Source organism: Hippocampus guttulatus, chromosome 6 (genome assembly GCF_054856545.1).
Source record: "Hippocampus guttulatus isolate MCC_2025c chromosome 6, RoL_Hgut_1.0, whole genome shotgun sequence".
Lineage (NCBI taxonomy): Eukaryota > Metazoa > Chordata > Actinopteri > Syngnathiformes > Syngnathidae > Hippocampus > Hippocampus guttulatus.
Window position 1 is genome coordinate 17,975,925 of NC_141266.1, and position 21,004 is coordinate 17,996,928.

A 21,004-nucleotide genomic window follows, 5' to 3' on the forward strand; every position below is an offset into this window, starting at 1 on the left:
AAGCCAGCATGGGTTGTATTTTCCTTCACGGAGGTAGCCCTTTATTACCATCCCATCCAGACACAGCTGAAAATAAATACTTGCACCACAACCATGTCAAGAACTTAATATTTATGACCAAATATGTGCCACTTATTAAAATGTAAAATTATACTAATAATAATACAGCACTTCATGCTTTAAGCTAACAATTTCCTTTGACAAAAAGACATGATTAGCTTGAACATTTTGGTGTTCAAATATACAATGCTTGATTCCCTCGCTTTATGTGTCAGTTTTGCTTCTTGCTTTTTTTGGAGAACCGTGAAAGTGAGTCATATTATCCGAGTCTCCCGCTTTTTGCAAAGGATAAGGCAAAGATAAGATATTTTATACTTTAAAATGTGTTTTAATAAATGTAAATATGTTTAAAGTGTGTCAGAAGGGTAAAACTATACAGCAGGTGCATGAGGAAAAAGTTATATACAAGAGCGAGGATTTTCCCCTTCAGTGGCTGGGTCTGGAATTTATCAAGAACAATAAACGGGAGTTCACACTACAAGCCCTCAAAAAGATAAGACCACAGATGAGTGGAGCAAAGCCCACATTTTGAGAACTGCTGATCCCCAATTTTGTTGAAGACTAAAACGGCAAAAGGGAAGTACTTGAATGTGCAGAGAAAATACAAAAAGCAGTAAAAATTTATTGCTTCTCAGCAATCACATAATTTTAACAATTCACGTATGTGTGACCGAGCGTCACTAATGAGACAGGTGAGTCATACGTTATCGGCCCGCAGGCAATCGGGTTGATGATTAAACCAGTGGGGAGCTTTTCACCCACTTTTTTTTTTTGTGGAATCGCTCTTCATCACAGGAATTGCGTTCAAGCTGCCCAGGCGTGTCCACTTTTCATCTTAAGTGTGTATTTTTCATGTCTGCCAGTGTACTTGTGTCCCGGGCTTTCAGCCCAGCTCCTCCTTGGCTTTGCCCTGCTTGCGAGGCATCTTCTTGCTACTGCTGTCCTCCACTTCCTTGCTCTTGTAGTAGTGAGGAGCCACTTCAAGAAGCCAGCCACTCTCTATCTCCACCACCTGGAGGTAAAGTCAGCATCGATTATTGCCATAATTGTAGGCCACATTTCCTCCTATTGTGCTGAGTCAGCGTGACGAGCAAATATTTTCCCTACGTAGTCAGTGGGGGAAAAAAAATCTGTGCGTCTTTGTTCTAAAAAGACGTGGGCATTTTTTACTGTTTTAACAGGTAGGAGTGACTTGAAATTGATTTGATTCAGAGGGCAAAGCATCATCGTGTGAGCAAATCTGGTGTGATTCCAGCAGGTAGATTTGTTTTGGCAAATATTTTGTATTATTTTCTCCAAATATTTGTGTATTACTTTCAGAATTTTCCTCGTCTGAAAATATTTCGGGTTTTTTTGTACTGTCTACATTGCTTTTATTCTAATATTGCAACACTACTATTTTACTAATAGTAATTGCAAATATTTTATGTGATTTTCTCATGTATTTGAAAAAAAAATGTTTTTGTTGTGTTTAACACTGTTTTCCCTAACAGTGTTGTATTTTGTCTATTCATAAATATTGTCATAGTTTTTGTAATATTGTTAGCATTTTTCTCTATTCTGCAATTTTTAAAAAATATTACAATCAATCATCTTTTAACTCATCTTATATTTTGATATTTTGTCACAAATGTATTCATCACTAATCTTTGGATGATTTTTTTATTATTTTTACGGTACATTTTTCAAACATAATAATTTTCTTTGTTGCTAAATTTGCATAAACTAATTCTTTTATTCATTATTTTTTGAATGTTTTTTTTAACCTTTTCCCAAAATATGTGAAATATTATAAATCATATTATAAATATTCTTCAACAATAAATTGACTTTACTTCCATTATTGCTTCAAGCATCTTTCAAGGACAAGTCGTACTTCTAAAGCAACCCGTCTAAGCGTCAAATGAGTTGTGCCATCTGCCGGCTGCAACGGTAAGTGGATGTACCCGCATTGAAGGATGGTACAGACCTGTCTCATAAACTCCTTGGTGGTCATGACCAACTCGTGGTAGATGAGCCATCGAGGCTGCTCTTCAAACAGTGAACTGCTGGGGTGGATGTAGACCGTCTGCTGATGTTTCACTGTCCTATATCCTCCTTTGCTCAGCCGCGCAGTGTGGTAGAAGTAGCCTGCCGTCACCGCCTGGGGAAAAAAATCCCATTCATTCCAAAGATAAGAGTTTCATATCAACGTGACTCAACATTTAAATACAGAGGTACATTGAGATACGTGTGTCCCGACACATTTTTGAAGACACGAGCCATCGCTTGGTCAATGTTCTCATTTGTGAGCAAAACTTGGTAGTTACAACCATAGATGGTAGCAGTTAACCTTACAACAAACGAAGGGTATTAATAGGTTTATGTGTGTTTTTATCATTTTAAATGTGTTTACACAATGTGTGTGTGTGTTATAAAACGTATTTAGAAAAATGCATTGCTCTTGACAGCATATGGCGCCCACCTTGCGAATGGGCATGGATTCACCCTGCGAGCTGACCATCTCCACCTCTATGCGCTCCATGAGGCCCTCCAATTGGTCACGTACGTCCCGCGCTCGTCTCATGGAGCGGAACTGGATAAAGTTCTCGTAACACCACTGTGTTGAGTAGCCGCTCTCCACCCACTAAGGCAGACAACCACATAAAAAAAAAATGAGTACCAGAAAATGGATGGATGAATGATTGGAATGGAAAGTGTCCAACATTCACATCTATTAAACATGTCCTATCTACATTTGCAGGAAAAAAGTGTATGAACCCTTTAGAAGGAGCAGAATTTTTGCTCATGCGGGTCATGTAATCTGTGATCTGATCTCCATCCAAGTCACATCAATTGACAAACACGGTCTGGCTTAACTCTCAGGCCTTGTTTGATTTTCTGAAAATGGTACGAGTATATAATAGTTAAAAACAATCAGCAAACATGGACCATAAATGAAATCTTTTTTTATTCTCACGTATCTTTTTTTTTCTTACACCACTAAAAATTAGAGTCCTTTTACATCCAGCAGAGGAAGCTTTCACCTCTAAAAAACTAAGAATATTCCCCCCAGCTAACCCTCTCATGGAAGCTCGATGTCAACATCAAAATTGTCCATACCTGTGTGTAGACATTCAGCAGCACCAGGTGATCTCCGCCAGGCACCACAAAATTCATTCTGGCATTGTCAGCATGCACTGCCTTGTCCTTGGGCCGGTAGAAGATCGAGTTGTTAACTGACAGCATAGCAGCAATTGAAAGTACCTCCTCAGAACACTTGTACCTGGAAGGGCGGAGGCAAGGCGGCTATGATGTGAGTGAAGAGGACATATTAAAAAAAAAAAGTATGGGTGGGAGGAGACTCACTGCTCAGAGGCGAGTATCATCTTGCTCAGCATGGGGTCCACGGGCAGCTCGGCCATCCTGCGGCCCAGCTAAAGTCCACAAACAGGACAGTAAGCAACACGATAAGTAGCAGGATAGGGAACCCCAGCCCTAAAGCAGCCTTATATTGCATGGAAGGGGTAAAACTCACTCTCTCTCTATAGATATATAGAGGCTCTCTATAATATGGATTTTCACCTATTGCGGGTAAATCTGGAACCAGAGGTTCAATGTATTCAAACGTTTCAGAATATGTTGTGCTAATATTTTGAATATGCTATTTGGATTGCACTACGTGTCACTTTGAATGATAATGGAGGGCCTTAATTGGAAAACCAAAGGGTTCCATTCCACTGTATGTGTATCCACTTGTGGAGTACCGTGGTGAGCTCTCCTAGGTGGTTGAGTGCTCCGAGGGCGTAAAGCTGCTCCAGAGCCATCAGAAGCGTCTCGTGCGGCGGAGGGTCCATGAAGTCAAAGTGGAGGAGGTCATTGATACCTGGACGTGGATAGACAGAGCGATAGATAAGAGTAGATCAGCCTAAAGCAATGTCTGTCATACAAAAATGTCCCATGATCAGAATGGAGGACTCGGATTTCATAATCGAGACCATCTTTCTGAGGAATGTTGTGATTTAGGGCAGGATAGCGAAATAAGCATCCGTGCATGTTAACTGGTTACCTAAATTGTGCTTATAGTTTGCAGTGGTGGCCTGTACTGGATCACTTTGTGTGTGTTGTGGTCTCATCAGGATATGCATAACACTGTTCACACCCACCTAAGCTCTTGAGCAGCAACACCACATTTCCCAGGTTGGTCCTCTGAATCTCGGGCACGGTCATCTCTTCCATCTCGTGTTTGTAGGCCCACGCCGTGTAGAGCCGGAAGCATTTGCCGGCGGCCACTCTGCCGGCACGACCTGCTCTCTGGTTGGCCGACGCCTGGAAATCACACACGCACGCGCACGCACACACACAGTGTGACGTTCGCAGATAGAATAAATAAATACTGTCATAAAACAAATGAAAATTCCAGAATAAACTCAAATGGCATTTATCTGTTCCAGGTCCTATCCACAAACAAGTCACATTTTATTGTATTATAAAATATAAATGTTAAACAAAATTAAAGAAAATGCCAAGAAAATGACACCCACACCCCCTCCACCCCTTTTTATATTTGACTCGACTGGGCAGCATGTCCCAAGCATACTCAAATTTCGTCTCTCAATAGCGAATGAAATTATTATTTTTATCTTTAAATCAACCAAGTGGTGAAACTCAAGGAAGTTGGAGCATGTGCGGTGTGCGCAGTCACCCGAGAGCAGGGCATGACAATGAGCGATTCCATGCCGGTACGGGCGATATAATTCTTCTGCTTGCAGAAGCCTGGATCGATGACATAGATGATGCCGTCAATTGTCAGCGAAGTTTCCGCAATGTTGGTCGCCACCACCACCTGAAAAAGAATGCGGGGAATGAGAGTTCAACGCACATTTTTCAGTTTTGACTTGCATGATCCTACCTTTCGTGCGCCAGGTGGCGTGGGGCTGAAGATCTTGGCCTGCATGTCAGAGGGGAGATTGGCGTAGATGGGAAGAACGAGCAGCTCGGCGATCTTGGAGCCCAGTCGCCGACATCTGTCCTGGAGTTGCTCGCAACACGTCTCGATATCCTCCTGCATGAAGGGAGAACGGACAGTTTTCCTTTTAATTTACTTATAGGGTGCAAAAACAACTGGTATGAACGGATGGAAAGGCTAAAATTGATCCAAATCTGAATATCAAACCAATTCCAAATATGTGCGTTGTCTGACAATGATTTTCCCCATTACTCTAGCATCAATATTTTTTTTGATTACCGGTAATCCAAAAAACTTAAGGACTGTCCAACTTTTATTTTGCCAAGGCACCCAAGGATTGTCACAGAACATTGTAAATTGACTTGAATTAAATAATATATCCCTCATTTCATTATTTTGTTTGTTTGTTTTTAAGTCCAGTTTTTGCAGCGTACCTGTCCGGTGAGGAAAACTAGAATGTCTCCAGGAGGTTGTGTGACATGGATCTGCAGCACTGATACCACACACGCTTCCATGTAGTCGGCCTCTGGAGCCTAAATGGAAATTCAAATTAAAAAGGAAACTGATTATTTCTTCCCCCCAAAATTTAAAAGCATGCCCAGTCTTAACACGCTATTCACAAAATAACCCAAGGATCAGGAGCAAGAGTTGCAGTGCAGCAGTCACTTGAAGATGGCAGTCATTTCATGTAAATGATCAAAATTCAGAATGGCCTGCTGACAGATATTTTGGAAATACGCAGCTTAAAAAAAATAAAGCACAGTATTTTTGGGGGGAATAATTAAAGGAGAATTAAAGAAATATATACAGTGTGCCTTTAAGGAGCATGGCTGTCGTGAGTGATGTTCGGAACTGGACTGAGTCAGGGTGGCTGATTACATCATTGTGAGAGTCTGCTCCTTGCAAAGCGCTCTCATTTTGTATTTGTGTGTTTGACTCTTTGTCAAGTTTAATAAATGTCTGAAAGTGCAATGGCTACTGTATCTATCCTGGCCCACACACGAGGAGAATAGAGTACCTTAATTGTTACATTGTTCTACATTTCAGGCAAGCAACGGTGTGTCTGAAGCCTACTTGTTATTCAAATTATGGCTCTAAACACAAAGCAAGAATAATTTAAAAAATTGCCAACCTCAGCTCAAAAAACTCAAAGTAGGGCACGCATAAATTAAGATACCACTGTAATGTTTAATTTCCCCCTTGCTGAGTGAACAGGTTTCTGTAACCCATTTAGATGTAAACAATCACTTAAAATGTCCGTTATGATTTTTTTTTTTTTTGCACTAAACAAACAGCAAACATGCGACATTCCTCTCAACTGTGGAATGTGTACTCACTTTAGTGTAGAAGATGTCCACGGGGAATCTCCTGCCAGGGATCCTGAAAACGGGCGCGTCGTCAAAGAAGGTGGAGAAGCGCGCCGTGTCCAGGGTGGCACTGGCCACAAGCACCTTCAGGTCGGGTCGGAACCTGGCGATGTCTTTGATCAGGCCAAATAGGATGTCCGTGTGAAGAGTTCGCTCGTGAGCCTCGTCGATAATGATCACACTGAGAGGAGGAAAACAGGAGGGGGAAAAAGTGACTGCTTTCAACTGCTTATTCAATTATTTCCAATGGGACAAAAAAACAAAACAAAACATGATATCATATTGATCACTTCTGCCGCCACAATACTGCCGATTTTTAATAATTTTCATGAATATTTTGGGGTATACCATATTAGCTGTAATTAATGCAACATCAATGCTAATTTCTCTTCCATGTAAAATAAAGAAAAGAATTGTGTGTAAAATATGGAAAAATGTATTTTACTCGGAATAATAATTCATTTTCATTTTTTAATTCTATTATTTGTAACCAATGTAATGATCATTATTCACCAGTTATTTAAGAAAGTAAAAATGAAAGAGCTTGTCTTACTGATGTTATATTTCATTTGGAATAAACAAATTCATGGATTATTTCATGAGGCAAATCAGGTAAAACAGTCCACACATGGATTTTAACAAACCACTTTTAGGGAAAGAAAAATTGGTATTACAGGACTCTTGATCATGTAAATGCTCAACGGAAAAGATTAAAGAACGGAGCGAGCCAATTATTGCCCAACCTCGCCTTGGAGGTTCCACGGTATAGAAGAAGAAGTTGAAATTCTGATGAATGACAAACGTTACCTATAGCTGGCGAGGTCGGGCTCGGTGAGAAACTCTCGCAGCAGCATGCCATCTGTCATGTACTTGATCACCGTCCTCTCCGATGTGCAGTCCTCAAAGCGGATACTGTAGCCCACCTGGACCAGGAAAATGTCCCCCGCAAAAAAAAAAAAAAAAAAAAAAAAGTGAGGAAAAACAATAACAACATTGAAGTATGACGTCCTAACCTTTATTTACCTCGTTACCAAGCTTGACATTCATTTCCTGCGCCACCCGGGCAGCCACTGACATGGCAGCTACTCTGCGGGGCTGCGTGCATCCAATCTTCATCCCTCCTTTGGTGAAACCCTGAGAGAGGACACACAAGGGTTACGGCGCGCTTAGTTTAGTTTATTCAGCTACTTGTCAGAGACTGTGTCCAGAAATCTTAAACTCAAAGAGGATAGATGTTCTGTGCCAGATTAGCTTTGTAGCCAATTTGCAGCCCTAGCTGCAGGGAACAAAAAGCTAAGAGGAGAACAGTTCAGTTAAAAGAGAATAGGAGCCACAAACCTTTTACAAAACACATTTTTGCGACACATTTTAAACTCATCCACTGCCAGTGTCCCAGTTGAATATTTGATATGTATAGCCGTCAATTGCTGTGATTACGGTAATCAAGAAAAATATTTCTGCATTGTATGAAAACAATAAAACAAAAGAGTGTGCGATAATATCAACCGTTTTTTTTCTAAGTGTACTTATTGTAGTATTTGTGTGTTGGATATGTGCCTTTAAGGGGTGTGGCCTAGTGAGTGATGTCAGGAAGTTAGTCTGCGTCTGAGTGTCTAGGTGCGAGTTGCAGCCTACAGCAACTACTTGCATTTGTGTGTTTGACTATTTGTCCTGTTCAAAAAAAGAGCTGAAAGGGCTTGCACAGAACAAACATTTTGTCTTGAAACAAAAAGTAAAAAAAGGAAGAAAAAAAAATACAAAATTGATCAGACAATGGCTTTTCTGCTTGGCTCTCGACGAAGGCGGATGCTTCTGCACTGCTCCCCCTGCCCTCCCACCTTTTTTTCCCTGCTCGCCACTTAGTCTTGTGCAGTCTTTGTCTAACTTTTTTTTCCCTAGCCTCCTACCGTGTTTTCATCCGAAGAACTAACCATGGAATTAGTTGGCTGGTCTCTCGATGTAATTGACAAAAAATTTTCGACGGAAAGAGCGGGCAGTAGGGAGCCTGCTTGCCCTCCGGGGACACTTGCTGCCGGATACGCCCTGGATCCATGGAGAAAGTGGAGACCGGTGTGCCTGACAGTACTGTCCGTGGAGGACGTGGAAGACATCTACATTATTGGCCTTTTGATAACAGGTATGCTGCTGTTTGGTGTTGGCAGCTTGCTGTTCTATCGCAAAATTCAACCGATGGGAGCAGCTCTATTGGAAGTGAAGAAGCTGCCGGTCACTCTGGATGGCTTGGCGCGAATGTCCAACACTCAAGCGGTGACTGAGCTCAACCGCAATATTGTTGCGGTTTGGAGCGACTCCGCGCGATCGATAATACCATGGAGACGTTGGAATTTTTCGCTTCGAAAAGGAATTGAGGATTTGGCTGATCGGCGCCAGTGAGAGATACAGACCAAGGACTCAAGGCTGTCTGGAATTGTTGGCGGCCGTCTCTCCAAAACAAACAACGCTATCTGGCCTTTCCCCTGGATGGAAATACGCATGGAGTCTAGGGCCCCCACCACCACCCCCCCTCCTTCTCGGCCATGGACTGATAAGCCGGGACTGTCTTCATGATGAGCAGACCTCGACGAAGCAGCTATGACCTGTACACGCATACACATACACAACTGGGCAACCACACGCGCATACACATCCTTGTTATCACCGTCTTCATCGCTCCGATTCTTTTTCCCCCGTGACGTGGTTCGATGATGCGGAGCGCAACGGTGACCGTGTAGCTGGTCATTGTCGGCCGCGTCGCGGTTACCCTACCCTACCCCCCCCACCCTTCCCATTCATCCCCCCCTTATACATGTTATGTCTTGTGACTTGTTGTAACTGTCTAATGCTTATTCATGTGCTAGGGTCTTTTTTATCCTGGACTTAAATTATCCTCGCAAGAGGATAGTTCGAGCGTGGTTTTTTTTCCCCTCTCCCTACCCAGCGTTTTTCCTTTCTGAATTCTGATTGTAATTTCCCCATTGCGGGACAAATAAAGGATATCTTAATCTTAATCACTGGAAAAAAAAAAGACTCTAAGTCAGGGTGCCACTATAAACATGTACTGTATATCGAACGCGACACTCACATCCTCCAGGAGGTACTGCGGGATCTGGGTGGTCTTTCCCGAGCCCGTCTCGCCCTCGATGACTAGGACTTGGTGGTCGTGGATGGCGGCCAGCAGATCTTCTCGGTAGGGGAAGATGGGGAGGCTGCGGCGGACCTCCTGCAGGGACTGCTTCTTCAGCTCTGACTGGGACAAGGCCGGAGTCTCTTCCTGGGGGAATTTGTTTCAAGTGATTTAAAAACCAACAAAAATAATAATAATAAAAAAAGAGAAACAGTTTCTACTCCTTGAACCCTGCAAGACTTTTGCTGAAATAAAAACTTAAATCACTTTTTGAATTAATGACCTAATACTTTTCCAAGAACATCCATTTATTTGCCTTTCTGTGACTCATTCAGTCTCTGTGTATCTCTTTCAACCTGCTAATGACACAAAGATCATAGGTCACTTCTTTTTTTTTTAATCTTCTCACCTTCTCAGTCAGAGTCCCTTTCATGGTGATGGCGGTGCTGACAAATTCGATCATCTCGTCCTCCTCCAGGATGAGCTGGTACTGCTCCTGTTGGCGCTTCATGCCCTGCTCGCGCTCCTTCTTTGCGCCGAAGCTGAGCGAGGCCGTCTTGAGCCGCTCCTCCTCCCAGCGGCCCTGCTCACCGCCGAGTTCCATGGGCACCTCCTCCACCAGCTCCAACTCTTTCTGGGGCACCTCCTAGATGGACGGGACCAAGGCTGATGAGATACGTCAAAAGGGGTTGCAAAATTCCAAGAACTTTCAAAGTTGCAAACTCCCATGACATTCCCCTCAATTTCCAGTTAAATCCCATCATTCTCAAAAGTTTCAAATTTGGTCGATTGAAAATTTCAACTTTCATTGGAAATTAACTGGAAACTTTCCATTAACTTCAAACGTAAATGGCCGAAATGCCATTCAATTTCGTGACTGAGTCTGTGAAATTTGTGTTGGGGATTTTTTTCCCCCCACTTTATGAGGAACCCGAGCACTGGCCCAAAACGGCTACCGGTACTTCAAAACAAAATGGCTGGCTACCTGTTCACTTTTGAACATGGCCCCATGAAACTTCTTCCTGCGTCATGTTATGATAGACATGTCCACCCAATCTCATGTTGATCTGAAAAACTGGTGTTAGAGTCTCCTTTGTCCCCCCCCCCCCCAATTTTCCAAAATACGAACTCTAGAATTCCCCGAAATGGCAACTTCAAAACAAAATGTCTGACACACTCTTCAATTTTATTCGTGTCGTGACTTTTTCGTGCGTCCTGTTATGATCGACATGTCTGCACAATTTCACGTCAATCAGTGAAAGCGGTTTTGAGAAGTTCTTCTTCATTTTATTTATCTTGTATCAATTCGGCGCCGATAGGAAACTCGGCGGTTTAACTGGGAAACTTGAGTGTGGAGCTTACCTTTCTCCTGATCTCCTCCGGCATGTAGTATCTGTTCTTCCTTTCGTCCAGCTCCTTGGCTCCAGCCTTTTTGTAGTCCTTGGCAAGGTCTCGCAGCGTGCGCTTGTACTCCAGCTCCTTCTTCTCACGGTCCGTCACGTCGTCGGAGGCGAACAGGTACTCCTCGTCGATGATTTCCGCCTCCAGGTCCTCCAGCTTTTCCTCCTCACGCTTTTTCAGGTAGTCGCGGCGGGACTGCTTCCTCAGTTCGGGCAACTGGCATAGGAGGGGAAACAGGAATGGCGACGAGATTTTTGCACAAGTAGACTTTAATAAAGGGTGCATTTGATGAACCCTCACTAGACCGCACTAAAAGCACAATGAGTTGCCTTGTGTATGAAATGTGTGTTGTAAATAAAACTGCCTTGCCGATTGTGATTCATCATTTGCAACTTCCCGTATCACAGATTTTGAATGAATTGTTTTTGTTGGCGTGTGGTCGAGTCGGACCGAAAGTTACGTCACGTGGTTGACAAAAATCAATCTTCTGAGGACCCTGGGAACAGTGTTTGATTCTCAACTCAAGTTTGACATGAACACTGAGTCTAAACCGAAACGCGAACAACAGCAGCAGAAGATCAAGAAAGCTGCGGGGCCCGACAAAGTGTCCCCCTCCTGCCTGAAAGTCTGCGCTGACCAGCTGGCTCCGGTCTTCACACAAATCTTCAACAGATCTCTGGAGCTGTGTGAGGTCCCATCCTGCTTCAAACAGTCTACCATCATCCCAGTTCCCAAGAAACCACCTAAAGAACGTCACCGGACCCCTGCTGGACCCTCTCCAGTTTGCCTACCGGGCAAACAGGTCTGTGGAAGACGCAGTCAACATAGGTCTGCACTACATCGTCGAGCACCTCGACAGCACAGGGACCTACGCAAGGATTCTGTTTGTGGATTTCAGCTCTGCGTTCAACACCATCATCCCGGAACTCCTCACCCCCAAACTTCTCCACCTCGGTGTGTCCCCTACGATCTGCCAGTGGATCCTCAGCTTCCTGACGGGACGGACACAACAGGTGAGACTGGGAGCAACAACATCATCAATACGCACCACCAGCACTGGAGCCCCACAGGGATGTGTCCTCTCTCCACTGCTCTTCTCTCTCTACACAAACGATTGCACCTCAACAGATCCAGCTGTCAAACTCAAAGTTCGCAGACGACACCACGGTCATCGGTCTCATCAAAGACGGCGACGAGTCTGCGTACCGCCAACAAGTGGAGCAGCTGGAGCTCTGGTGCAGCCAACACAACCTCGGGCTGAACACGCTCAAGACTGTAGAGATGATCGTGGACTTCAGGAAACACTCTTCTCCACAGTTGCCCCTCACACTATCCAACTGCCCTGTGTCAACCGTCGACTTCAAGTTCCTGGGAATCACAGTCTCCCAGGATATGAAGTGGGAAGTCAACACCATCTCCATCCTGAAAAGGGCCCGGCAGAGGATGTACTTCCTGAGGCTGCTGAGGAAGCATGGCCTGCCACAGGAGGTGCTACGACAGTTCTACACGGCAGTCATCGAATCAATCCTGTGTTCTTCATCACGGTTTGGTTTGGGGCCGCCACAAAAAAGGACAAAATCCGACTTCAACGGACAGTTAGTTACCCACTCTTGAGGACTTGCACACTGTAAGAATCAAGACAAGGGCACGGAAAATCCTCCTGGATCCCCCGCACCCTGCCCACCACCTTTTCCAGCGACTCCCCTCAGGCAGACGCTACAGATCCATGCGCACCAAATCCAGTAGACACTTAAACAGCTTCTTCCCTCTAGCCATTAACTCCTTAAATAGTCACTGACGTAGTCACTCTTCTTGTACTACAAATACTGCTACTGGTTACTCTAAAATGGTTCAATGATTTGTTGTTTACAATGATACTAATGCAGCGTGTTATACCGGAGACAAATTCCTTGTGTGTTCTACATACTTGGCCAATAAAGATGATTCTGATTCTGATTCTGATTTTGACGGTGAGGTGTTGAAAAGTCGAGTAAGTACTGCAAGGACATGCCTATTAACAATGATGTCCATAATGCACCGTATGATATTTCTCGCCCACCATGTTTCTCTGATCATCTTCTGCCAACTTCAGTCTCTTCTGAGCTTCCTCGTAAGCCTGAGGGGAAAAAAAAGTAGATTGTATTTATTTTTCTGAGCTCTATTGTGGGTAATCTCATCCTGCCTTTTTCTTGTCACCTTTTTGTCCGTCCTCTCTGCGATGTTTCTCGTCTTATCTTTGTCTCTCAATTTAACACGCTCTGCAAAAGCATCACGCTCCTCGATGTCATGGAGTCGCTCCCGCTCCTCCTTCTCCCACTCCTCTTCTTCCTCATCCTCTTTCTTGGTGGTTGAGTTGTCATCTTGGCTTGACTTAGCCCTGATGAAGAAGCCCTCAATGTTGCCCGCATTCAATGTTGACAATTGCTCACACCCGAGTGCAAGTAAAATACATTTGGGAACGAGAGTGAAATTCCTATAACAGCCAATGTATTTCTATGTATACACCGGAGGTTTAAGTTAGCAAACGAAGTGAGCTGAGGACCTTCCAGATTTTCGCTATTCACAAATAGCCAGAGTTCCCGGTACTGTATAAAATAAAACAGTAATGACAACTGTTTAAAAATAGAAAATGAAAAAGAGCATTTTTACAACCGAGCAGCCGAGAATCCATCACAAGTTGTACAAACGCACTTTGTGGATTGCCGAACAGGCACTTCTTCTTCACTGGATGACTCGCTCTCCTTCTTCCGCCGGATGTTCTTCTTTCTGCTCCCAACTCTGTCTTTCTCTTTGCTCTTCTTCTTATTTCCGCGCTGCTTCTCCGCAACAGTGTCCTCGGCACTGTCGCTATCCTCCACCAAAGTGTACGTGCGATTCTTCCTGTCCATCTCAATGGCCTGGCGCTCCAACACCCGGGAGGCTTTTTCCACGACCTGCTTACGAGGAATCTGGAACACAGCAGTTGAGGTGGCATACTATGGAAAACTTTACAGTAAAGACAAATTTCACGTGATACATAACTATAACAACACATAACTAGTATTATAACTACCACAGCATTAATGCTAGTTTTGTTAACCCGTTTTACATTGTTAGTCCGCCAACCTGCTACTTGTTAAGTTTACTGCCACCAGCTAGCGCTCGCAACTCAAATGTTTGCACGTAACTCAAGACGCCCAGTTGGCCAAGCAATGGCTCATATTTTGAAAAAAACTTCAAGTCAGATCACTCGTAAGTTGAGGGACCACTTAGGTTTAACGTGGAAGTCAAGTCAAAATCTTGCTGTACAATATGTTCTATAAGCCCCAAACTAGATGGATTCGGATTAATAGTGTTTGTGGAATATGAATTCAACAAAATCCACCCATTATTAACCATCTCTGGGGTAGTTCATTTTACCACTTGCTGCCGAATGAAAACGACATCACAGTTGCTCAGGTAACAACCAATCACGGATCAGCTTGCAAACATCACACCAGGTACGAATTTGTTTGATATTTCTGATGATTTGATATTTCTTCGAATTTTATTAATATGAATAGATTGGGATTTAGAGATCTTTTACATGTTTACATATTCAAAAAAATGATAAAAGCCACAGCTGTACCCTACCGAATGAAATAGTAATCTCACTCAATCGAACCATATTTTTCCACTTGAAAATGTACAGTTCATAGTTCTTATCATACTCCATGTATCAAGATGCGTATCAATTTGTCTGATTGAGATGCACAACACGAAAGGGTAGTATTTGAAAAATCAAATTAGATTCAAGTGTTTTGGGGTCATAGTGTAGGGCACATTTCAGGTTTTTAAGATGAGTCTGCACACCTTGTCAAAAAGCTCGTGAGCAAAGGCAGTGACGCTCTGGTCGATGTCGATGGTGCCCGTTTGCTGGAGCCGACTCACAAAGTCCTGGGAGCTGGTTGCCCTGCGGGCAGTGCCAATCATGAACTGAGCAACGTATCGGTCGCTCAGGCCTAAGATGTCATGCAGCCGGTCGTTGACCCACTGCTCAAGGTCCCCCATGGTGTCTGCTCAGCAAAAAACACAGGCAACTGCATTATCTTCAAAGTGAAGAAATGATTGTGAAGAAAATAAGGGACAGCAGGAAAATAAGTTGTATTTGGACACATTTAACTTTACGGACAATAGAAAGGCAGAATGCAGAGAGTGCAAGAAAAAAAATATAACTCTAATGAAGGTCTCAGTGTCTCTAATGCAAATGTTGCTACTTATTGGTGGATAGAGCCTGTGCATTGCACCAAAGTCAGACCATCCTGAGAGAATCTTCTCCAAAACAGGGTAGATATTTGACAGATATCTGGGGTCATTGATGAATTTTTTGACAGCCACTAAGCCACACCTTTATAATTTACTCCCTTGGTTCCCTAGTATACATCAGAAGAATATCGACACTTGATCAGAGGCAGAATAAACGAAACAAAATTTCACCTACCGCTTTGAAAACGTCAAGTCAACGTTGTTTATACTCCAAAACTCAGAGGCTAACAGCTACCTTACTGTTAGACGCCAGCTAACTAAGTCCATAAGCGAAAACTACAACGAATACTGATAGAATGAGTATGTTTGAAAGGTTCTCCAGTGAACGAACATACAGTTTCCGCAAAGAGCAATCACGAACTGAGAAACTGAACACATAAACAAACAATTCTTAATTAAACTAGCTTCCCTCGCATGTTTCATGTAGGAAGTTCTACATCGCTCAAGAAAAAAATGCAGGACAACAACGGAGACTACGAGTTACTGCCCCCTCATGGCCATCGGCGAAACAACCACAAAATCATCCTCGTACCTTTTCGATCAAACTTTGGTGGGATTCGAATTACTAAAATATATTTTTACAGTGTAATCTTAAAACTATATATGTTGTACACAATTTCAATTCTAAATTTCATTGTCAAACACGAAAAAGAAGTCGGAACCTAGATGCTCAGCGGTGCTCCCACCCACCACCACACTCGCGACCAAATATTGAAAAGGAACCACCCAACCGAACAGAGATCACTTCCAAGATGACAACTCCGATTGCAGCTATCCTGCTTCTCTTGCTGCCGGTCCTTCCGCTCCCCCGGGGCCGCGCCGACGGCTACCGGCCGGTCATCATCGTGCATGGTCTATTTGATGGACCCAAACAATTCCAAAAGATGGTTCTCTTCATTAAAAAGGTCAGATTATTAGATTCAATAACTCACATCCAGACGCACGTGCACACACGGAAACACACTCGCACACAAAGTGATGAAAGGGTGTGTATGTGGTATGGCTAACCTTTGTTTTTCTCATCATCTGACTTCAGCTTTAATCGTTAATTCAAATATATTTGAAAGTGTGTTTGTGTGTGTGCGCGTGCGGGTGTGTTCAAATGGGAAATTTCTTCAATAATTGGTGTCATTAGAACACATAACCAATTATATTTATTATTATTATTATTATTATATTTAAGTGAAAATAAATTTAATAACACATTTAAATGTTCTAATAATAACAACAACAGCAACTTTTTTATAGATTATTTTATTATTTACCGTCATTATTTTTCTTTGTGGATTAGCTGGGTTAAATCAACACACAAAAGCGGAATGGAATGTGAATTTCTGCTCATTACAGACACATCCTGGCACAGAGGTGACGGTGGTGGACATGTACAAGCACATGTCCAGTCTCAAGCCGCTATGGAAGCAGGTGCAAGATTTCCACCTGGCCATTGAGCCCATCATGAGGAAGTCACTTGATGGGGTACACATGCTGTGTTTTTCACAAGGTAATGTACACACACGCGCACACACACACACACACACACACACACACACACACACACACACACACACACACACACACACACACAAACACACTTTCAAAAATATTTGAATTGATGATTAAAGCTGAAGTCAGATGATGAGGAAAAACAAAGGTTAGCCAAACCACATACACACCCATTCATCACTTTGTGTGCGAGTGTGTTTCCGTGTGTGCACGTGCGTCTGGATGTGAGTTAACAAGAAAAAGATTTAGATTAGATTTATTCAATCATTTTATCGTTTTTTTTCATATTCTGTATTTATATGCATTTTGATAATTTTTTCCAAGTCAACAATGATTACATTGCCTCATAGAGCAGCCTGATGTATTGAAGGTACATTAATATTTTTGGTCAAAGGCATTACAATTAAGAAATACTGCAATTGCTCTCAAATGACATTTAACGAGTAACATGAACAGTCTTATATATTATTGACAGTGACGAAATATTGGTTTTGTGCATGTTCCTAAGGTGGTCTAATATGTCGAGCCCTCCTCTCCACCACGCCCAACCACAACATCCACACCTTCATCGCGTTGTCATCACCCCTGGCCGGCCAGTACGGAGGTCAGACAGCAAAGCACAGCTCACAGCATGTGCCCATCATGCGAAACTCATCTCAGTGCTGTTGTCTCGCACAGACACGGACTACCTGCAGCGGGTGTTTCCCTACTTCATGAAAACCACAGTCTTCTTGGTTTGCTACAACAGAGCGGGACAAAAAGTGTCCATTTGCCAGTACTGGAATGGTGAGCAAATTACAGAACTCCCCGATCTGAGTTCAACAACTTCAATGTGGATAAGTCTTTTATAATTAGATGAATGGATGGATAGTGTATTTGTATTTGCTTAGAATTGCTTAGGTGGTCTCACAAGAGGCCTGGGTTAAGCAACGTTATAGCAGACTGTCTAGAGCACAAATAATACAACAGCCATACAATAAGCACACATTGCAGGTCAGACAACTAGGAATGAATAAGTAACTGCACAAATTAGCCAAGATGTGTTGATGTATGATGTCAAAAGTTAAAAATGAGTAGTAGTGCCCTTTTTCATCCTGTCAGCTGGGATAGACTCCAGCTCAGCCGTCACCATCACAAGGACAAGCACTACAGTAAATGGATGGATGAAAAGATTGTTTTACGGTGTGCCACAGGGATCATTAAAAGAAACCCTGACATTGGGATAACAATCATCAATTTTAATAATAATTTTGTCTATATTCCACAGACCCACACCACAGATCCAGTTACCTGAAGAAGAACAAGTTTCTTCCACTGCTCAATGGTGACATACCTCACAACAAACTGAAATGTAAGTGGGTTCGCACATGATTCACAAATCTGATGTTGTATCATAATGCATACATAACACACCATGGCTTGGCTGAGAATCATTCACTCATTCCCTACTCCCTTATTACTAGATTTTTACATAGTGGTAGCTCACTCAAACATAAACATACACAAGTGTACCTAAACGACTGTATTCAGTAGTTATTCAACACAAACAAACCACCTTCACATATCGATTAGCTAACATCAAGCCAAACCGTGAATATGTGGGTGTTCACTCATATAGTTGACTAAAAAGTTTGCCAAAAAGTGATTCAAAGGGTAGGGAATGAGTTTTTGTGCTCAGGCCAAAGCCCTGTCTAATCTAAAATTGGTGCTTTGGCACCATCTTGTGGCATTTTGGTGCCAAGGATTGAATTGAAAGGAGGAGCTTCTATTGGTCCAAGCCCTTTTTAAGGGGGTTTGTTCATTTAGGTTTTTTTTTTCCTATTTACATTTGGGATCAATTCAAATATTAAACCAATAAATCACAACCCAACAGCCAACAGCACTATATAATAGCCAACTAACTACCGGTACTTTGTATATAGTGCAGAACATGATGGATAAGGAGCAATTTCCAACACTGCCTGTATGTTTATTTTATGATAATCCATCCATTTTCCGAACCGCTCGATCCTCACTAGGGTCGCGGGGGGTGCTGGAGCCTATCCCAGCCGTCTCCGGGCAGTAGGCGGGGGACACCCTGAATCAGTTGCCAGCCAATCGCAGGGCACACAGAGACGAACAACCATCCACGCCCACACTCACACCTAGGGACAATTTAGAGCGTCCAATCAGCCTGCCATGCATGTTTTTGGAATGTGGGAGGAAACCGGAGCACCCGGAGAAAACCCACGCAGGCCCGGGGAGAACATGCAAACTCCACACAGGGAGGCCGGAGCTGGAATCGAACCCGGTACCTCCGCACTGTGAAGCCGACGTGCTAACCACTGGACTACCGGGCCGCCCTTATTTTATGATAATGATAAATAATATTAATATATCTTTATCTCAGCCTGGAGGGAGAACTTCCTACGTATCAAGAAGCTGGTGTTGATTGGCGGACCGGACGACGGCGTCATCACTCCCTGGCAGTCAAGGTTTGAGACTTGTCTCTTACATTTGGATTATTCAAAGATAGGTGGACTGAAAACATTTATGTTTGACATCCAAAGAATATGATAACACATTCATATTTCAGGGTAATTTAAAAAAAAGCACATGTTCTTTAAAAAGGGAGGGATTTTTTTTTTTGTTGCAGTTTTTAACGAGGGATACACCTTTTTTCTTATTTTTCAGTGGTGTATATTCCAAAATAGTCATCAACGCTCTCGAAGCCTGAACGCAAGGGCCTCACATTTCAACTATATTTTTTTAAAGCAAACACTGACTCTGGAATGAAGCTGCTCTTATTTAAAAGCACACTATCAATACATGGTACCAATGATTTCTCAAAGTGAAACCACTTGGTGACAATAAAGAGGATGTTAGACACCAGGTGTAATTTCTTAAAATAAAGCAGTGCTTAGTTGGGGCATTCGGGTGTTTACATGTTGATGCCCATTTCCTTTTTTTTTTTTTTTGGCAGCCACTTTGGATTTTATGACAGCAAAGAGCATGTTGTGGAAATGAGGAACCAAGAGGTACCCGGTGCTTTGACTCTGAAGTTTCATTTCACTGTTCCTGTTCCCATCCACGACATCCGCCTTTACAGAGATAACAATGCTTCATGTTCATTCATGTATATTAATGCAGAGCGATTTTGAAAAATAACTGAGCAATTTACCCCTCAATATTGCGATTGTGATTTAATATGCAATATTTTTTCCCATCAACCTCTTCTTGTGTATTTTCAAACAAACACAAACAACAAACTGATATGTATTACAGTAAATGATATCAGATGTATGATTTATAATTACATAACAACTCAAAACACTCACCTCATAACATCATTCACCACTGAAATGAATGGAAATGCCATTTAATCATTCTATCTCCCCAAATACTCCAGAATACACAAACACAAGAATGTTTAGAATTGAAACACTGCAGTACTGTATTTTAGAAAATCATACAGTGATAAAAAATTAAATAGAGTGTCAAGAATTAACCAGTTAAGCATAATAATTTCAAGCATTAATTCAATGGACATTGCGTATCTGGAGTGTGCGATTTGGCCAGCAGGTGGCAGTACAATACATCGAGACAATAAAATGTACATTTGATGATGAAACACAGAAGTAGACCATGCATGTAAGCTGCAGTAAAATCAGTCATTCTCAGAGGATAAATAATACATGCCTGTGGCTTTGCTGTTTGCTCTGTCTGCATGCGGACAGTTTTACAGGAATGACACCTTCGGGCTGAAGACGCTGAGCGCTCGCGGTGACCTGTCATTGTGCCTCCGTGCCGGTGTCAAGCACATACACTGGCACTCCAACTTCACCGTCTTCACAGACTGCATTGAGAATTGGCTCACTTGATCGGAGAGAGGGAGACAATGGAGACCCGTTTGAGGATTTATTAGATAGCCTTTATGTCCAGCTTTATGTCCATGTATTATGCTCTTCGTCCTTTTTAGTAGGCCAATTCAGCACATAGGAAAGATATGGAACACAAATTCAAATGGCTTTCCATAAGGGATAAGCATCCGCCATTCCAAATGAATGCAGATGACGATACTGCAGTAAAAAAAGGGAGGAAACAAAAACATCATTGATGTTCCAGCATTCTTTCCATTTTTCTGAAAAATAAATCATAACTCCTTATACATACAAATCCAAGCGTGATTTCTTCCAAAGGAATGTATACAGTATTTCAAAAAAAGAGATTTAGAATGTAACATATATTTTGCAATGTGTGCTTTTTTTATAGGAACAAATGAACCATGTTGACATGCGTTCACCATGAAAACACTGAAGTTTTTTCACTGCTAGATTT

At 42.5% G+C, this 21,004-nt stretch overlaps 2 protein-coding genes across 3 annotated transcripts; one reads left to right on the forward strand and one right to left on the reverse strand.

Annotated features, from left to right (window-relative positions):
• On the reverse strand, window positions 1-15,652 carry dhx16 (DEAH (Asp-Glu-Ala-His) box polypeptide 16). Its single transcript, XM_086113330.1, has 21 exons — window positions 15,360-15,652; window positions 14,732-14,934; window positions 13,592-13,848; window positions 13,097-13,277; window positions 12,960-13,016; window positions 10,862-11,116; window positions 9,909-10,145; window positions 9,458-9,646; window positions 7,399-7,509; window positions 7,183-7,298; window positions 6,346-6,556; window positions 5,443-5,541; window positions 4,952-5,104; window positions 4,745-4,885; window positions 4,206-4,368; window positions 3,807-3,925; window positions 3,409-3,476; window positions 3,163-3,325; window positions 2,525-2,686; window positions 2,030-2,203; window positions 1-1,072 (listed from the first exon to the last, which is right to left on the reverse strand). Exons 2-21 carry the CDS (start codon window positions 14,927-14,929, stop codon window positions 944-946), a joined length of 3,183 nt encoding a protein of 1,060 aa, XP_085969456.1. The 5' UTR covers window positions 14,930-14,934; window positions 15,360-15,652; the 3' UTR covers window positions 1-943.
• Window positions 15,653-15,909: 257 nt separating this feature from the next.
• Window positions 15,910-20,842, forward strand: LOC147203891 (lysosomal thioesterase PPT2-like). 2 transcript variants are annotated; one of them, XM_086113331.1, is made up of 8 exons: window positions 15,918-16,089; window positions 16,532-16,685; window positions 17,196-17,291; window positions 17,366-17,473; window positions 17,955-18,038; window positions 19,077-19,161; window positions 19,650-19,704; window positions 20,404-20,842. In XM_086113331.1, the coding sequence occupies exons 1-8, from the start codon at window positions 15,937-15,939 to the stop codon at window positions 20,545-20,547; spliced, it is 879 nt and encodes a 292-aa protein (XP_085969457.1). In that variant the 5' UTR covers window positions 15,918-15,936; the 3' UTR covers window positions 20,548-20,842. The 2 variants fall into 2 exon arrangements, with proteins under 2 accessions (XP_085969458.1, XP_085969457.1); XM_086113332.1 differs by lacking the exon at window positions 19,650-19,704 and having other exon boundaries at window positions 15,910-16,089.
• Window positions 20,843-21,004: the final 162 nt, after the last annotated feature.

What these genes read in the sequence shown, in the direction of transcription:
- LOC147203891 (XM_086113331.1), top strand. Translation starts at nt 15,937, where the DNA reads ATGACAACTCCGATTGCAGCTATCCTGCTTCTCTTGCTGCCGGTCCTT. An exon ending in CATTTGCCAGTACTGGAATG is followed by an intron (nt 17,474 to 17,954) that starts GTGAGCAAATTA and finishes TATATTCCACAG; the next exon opens with ACCCACACCACAGATCCAGT. An exon ending in ATCACTCCCTGGCAGTCAAG is followed by an intron (nt 19,162 to 19,649) that starts GTTTGAGACTTG and finishes TTTTTTTGGCAG; the next exon opens with CCACTTTGGATTTTATGACA.
- dhx16 (XM_086113330.1), bottom strand. Translation starts at nt 14,929, where the DNA reads ATGGGGGACCTTGAGCAGTGGGTCAACGACCGGCTGCATGACATCTTA. An exon ending in TGGACATCTTCTACACTAAA is followed by an intron (nt 5,542 to 6,345) that starts GTGAGTACACAT and finishes ATTTCCATTTAG; the next exon opens with GCTCCAGAGGCCGACTACAT. An exon ending in TGCTGAATGTCTACACACAG is followed by an intron (nt 2,687 to 3,162) that starts GTATGGACAATT and finishes TGTCTGCCTTAG; the next exon opens with TGGGTGGAGAGCGGCTACTC.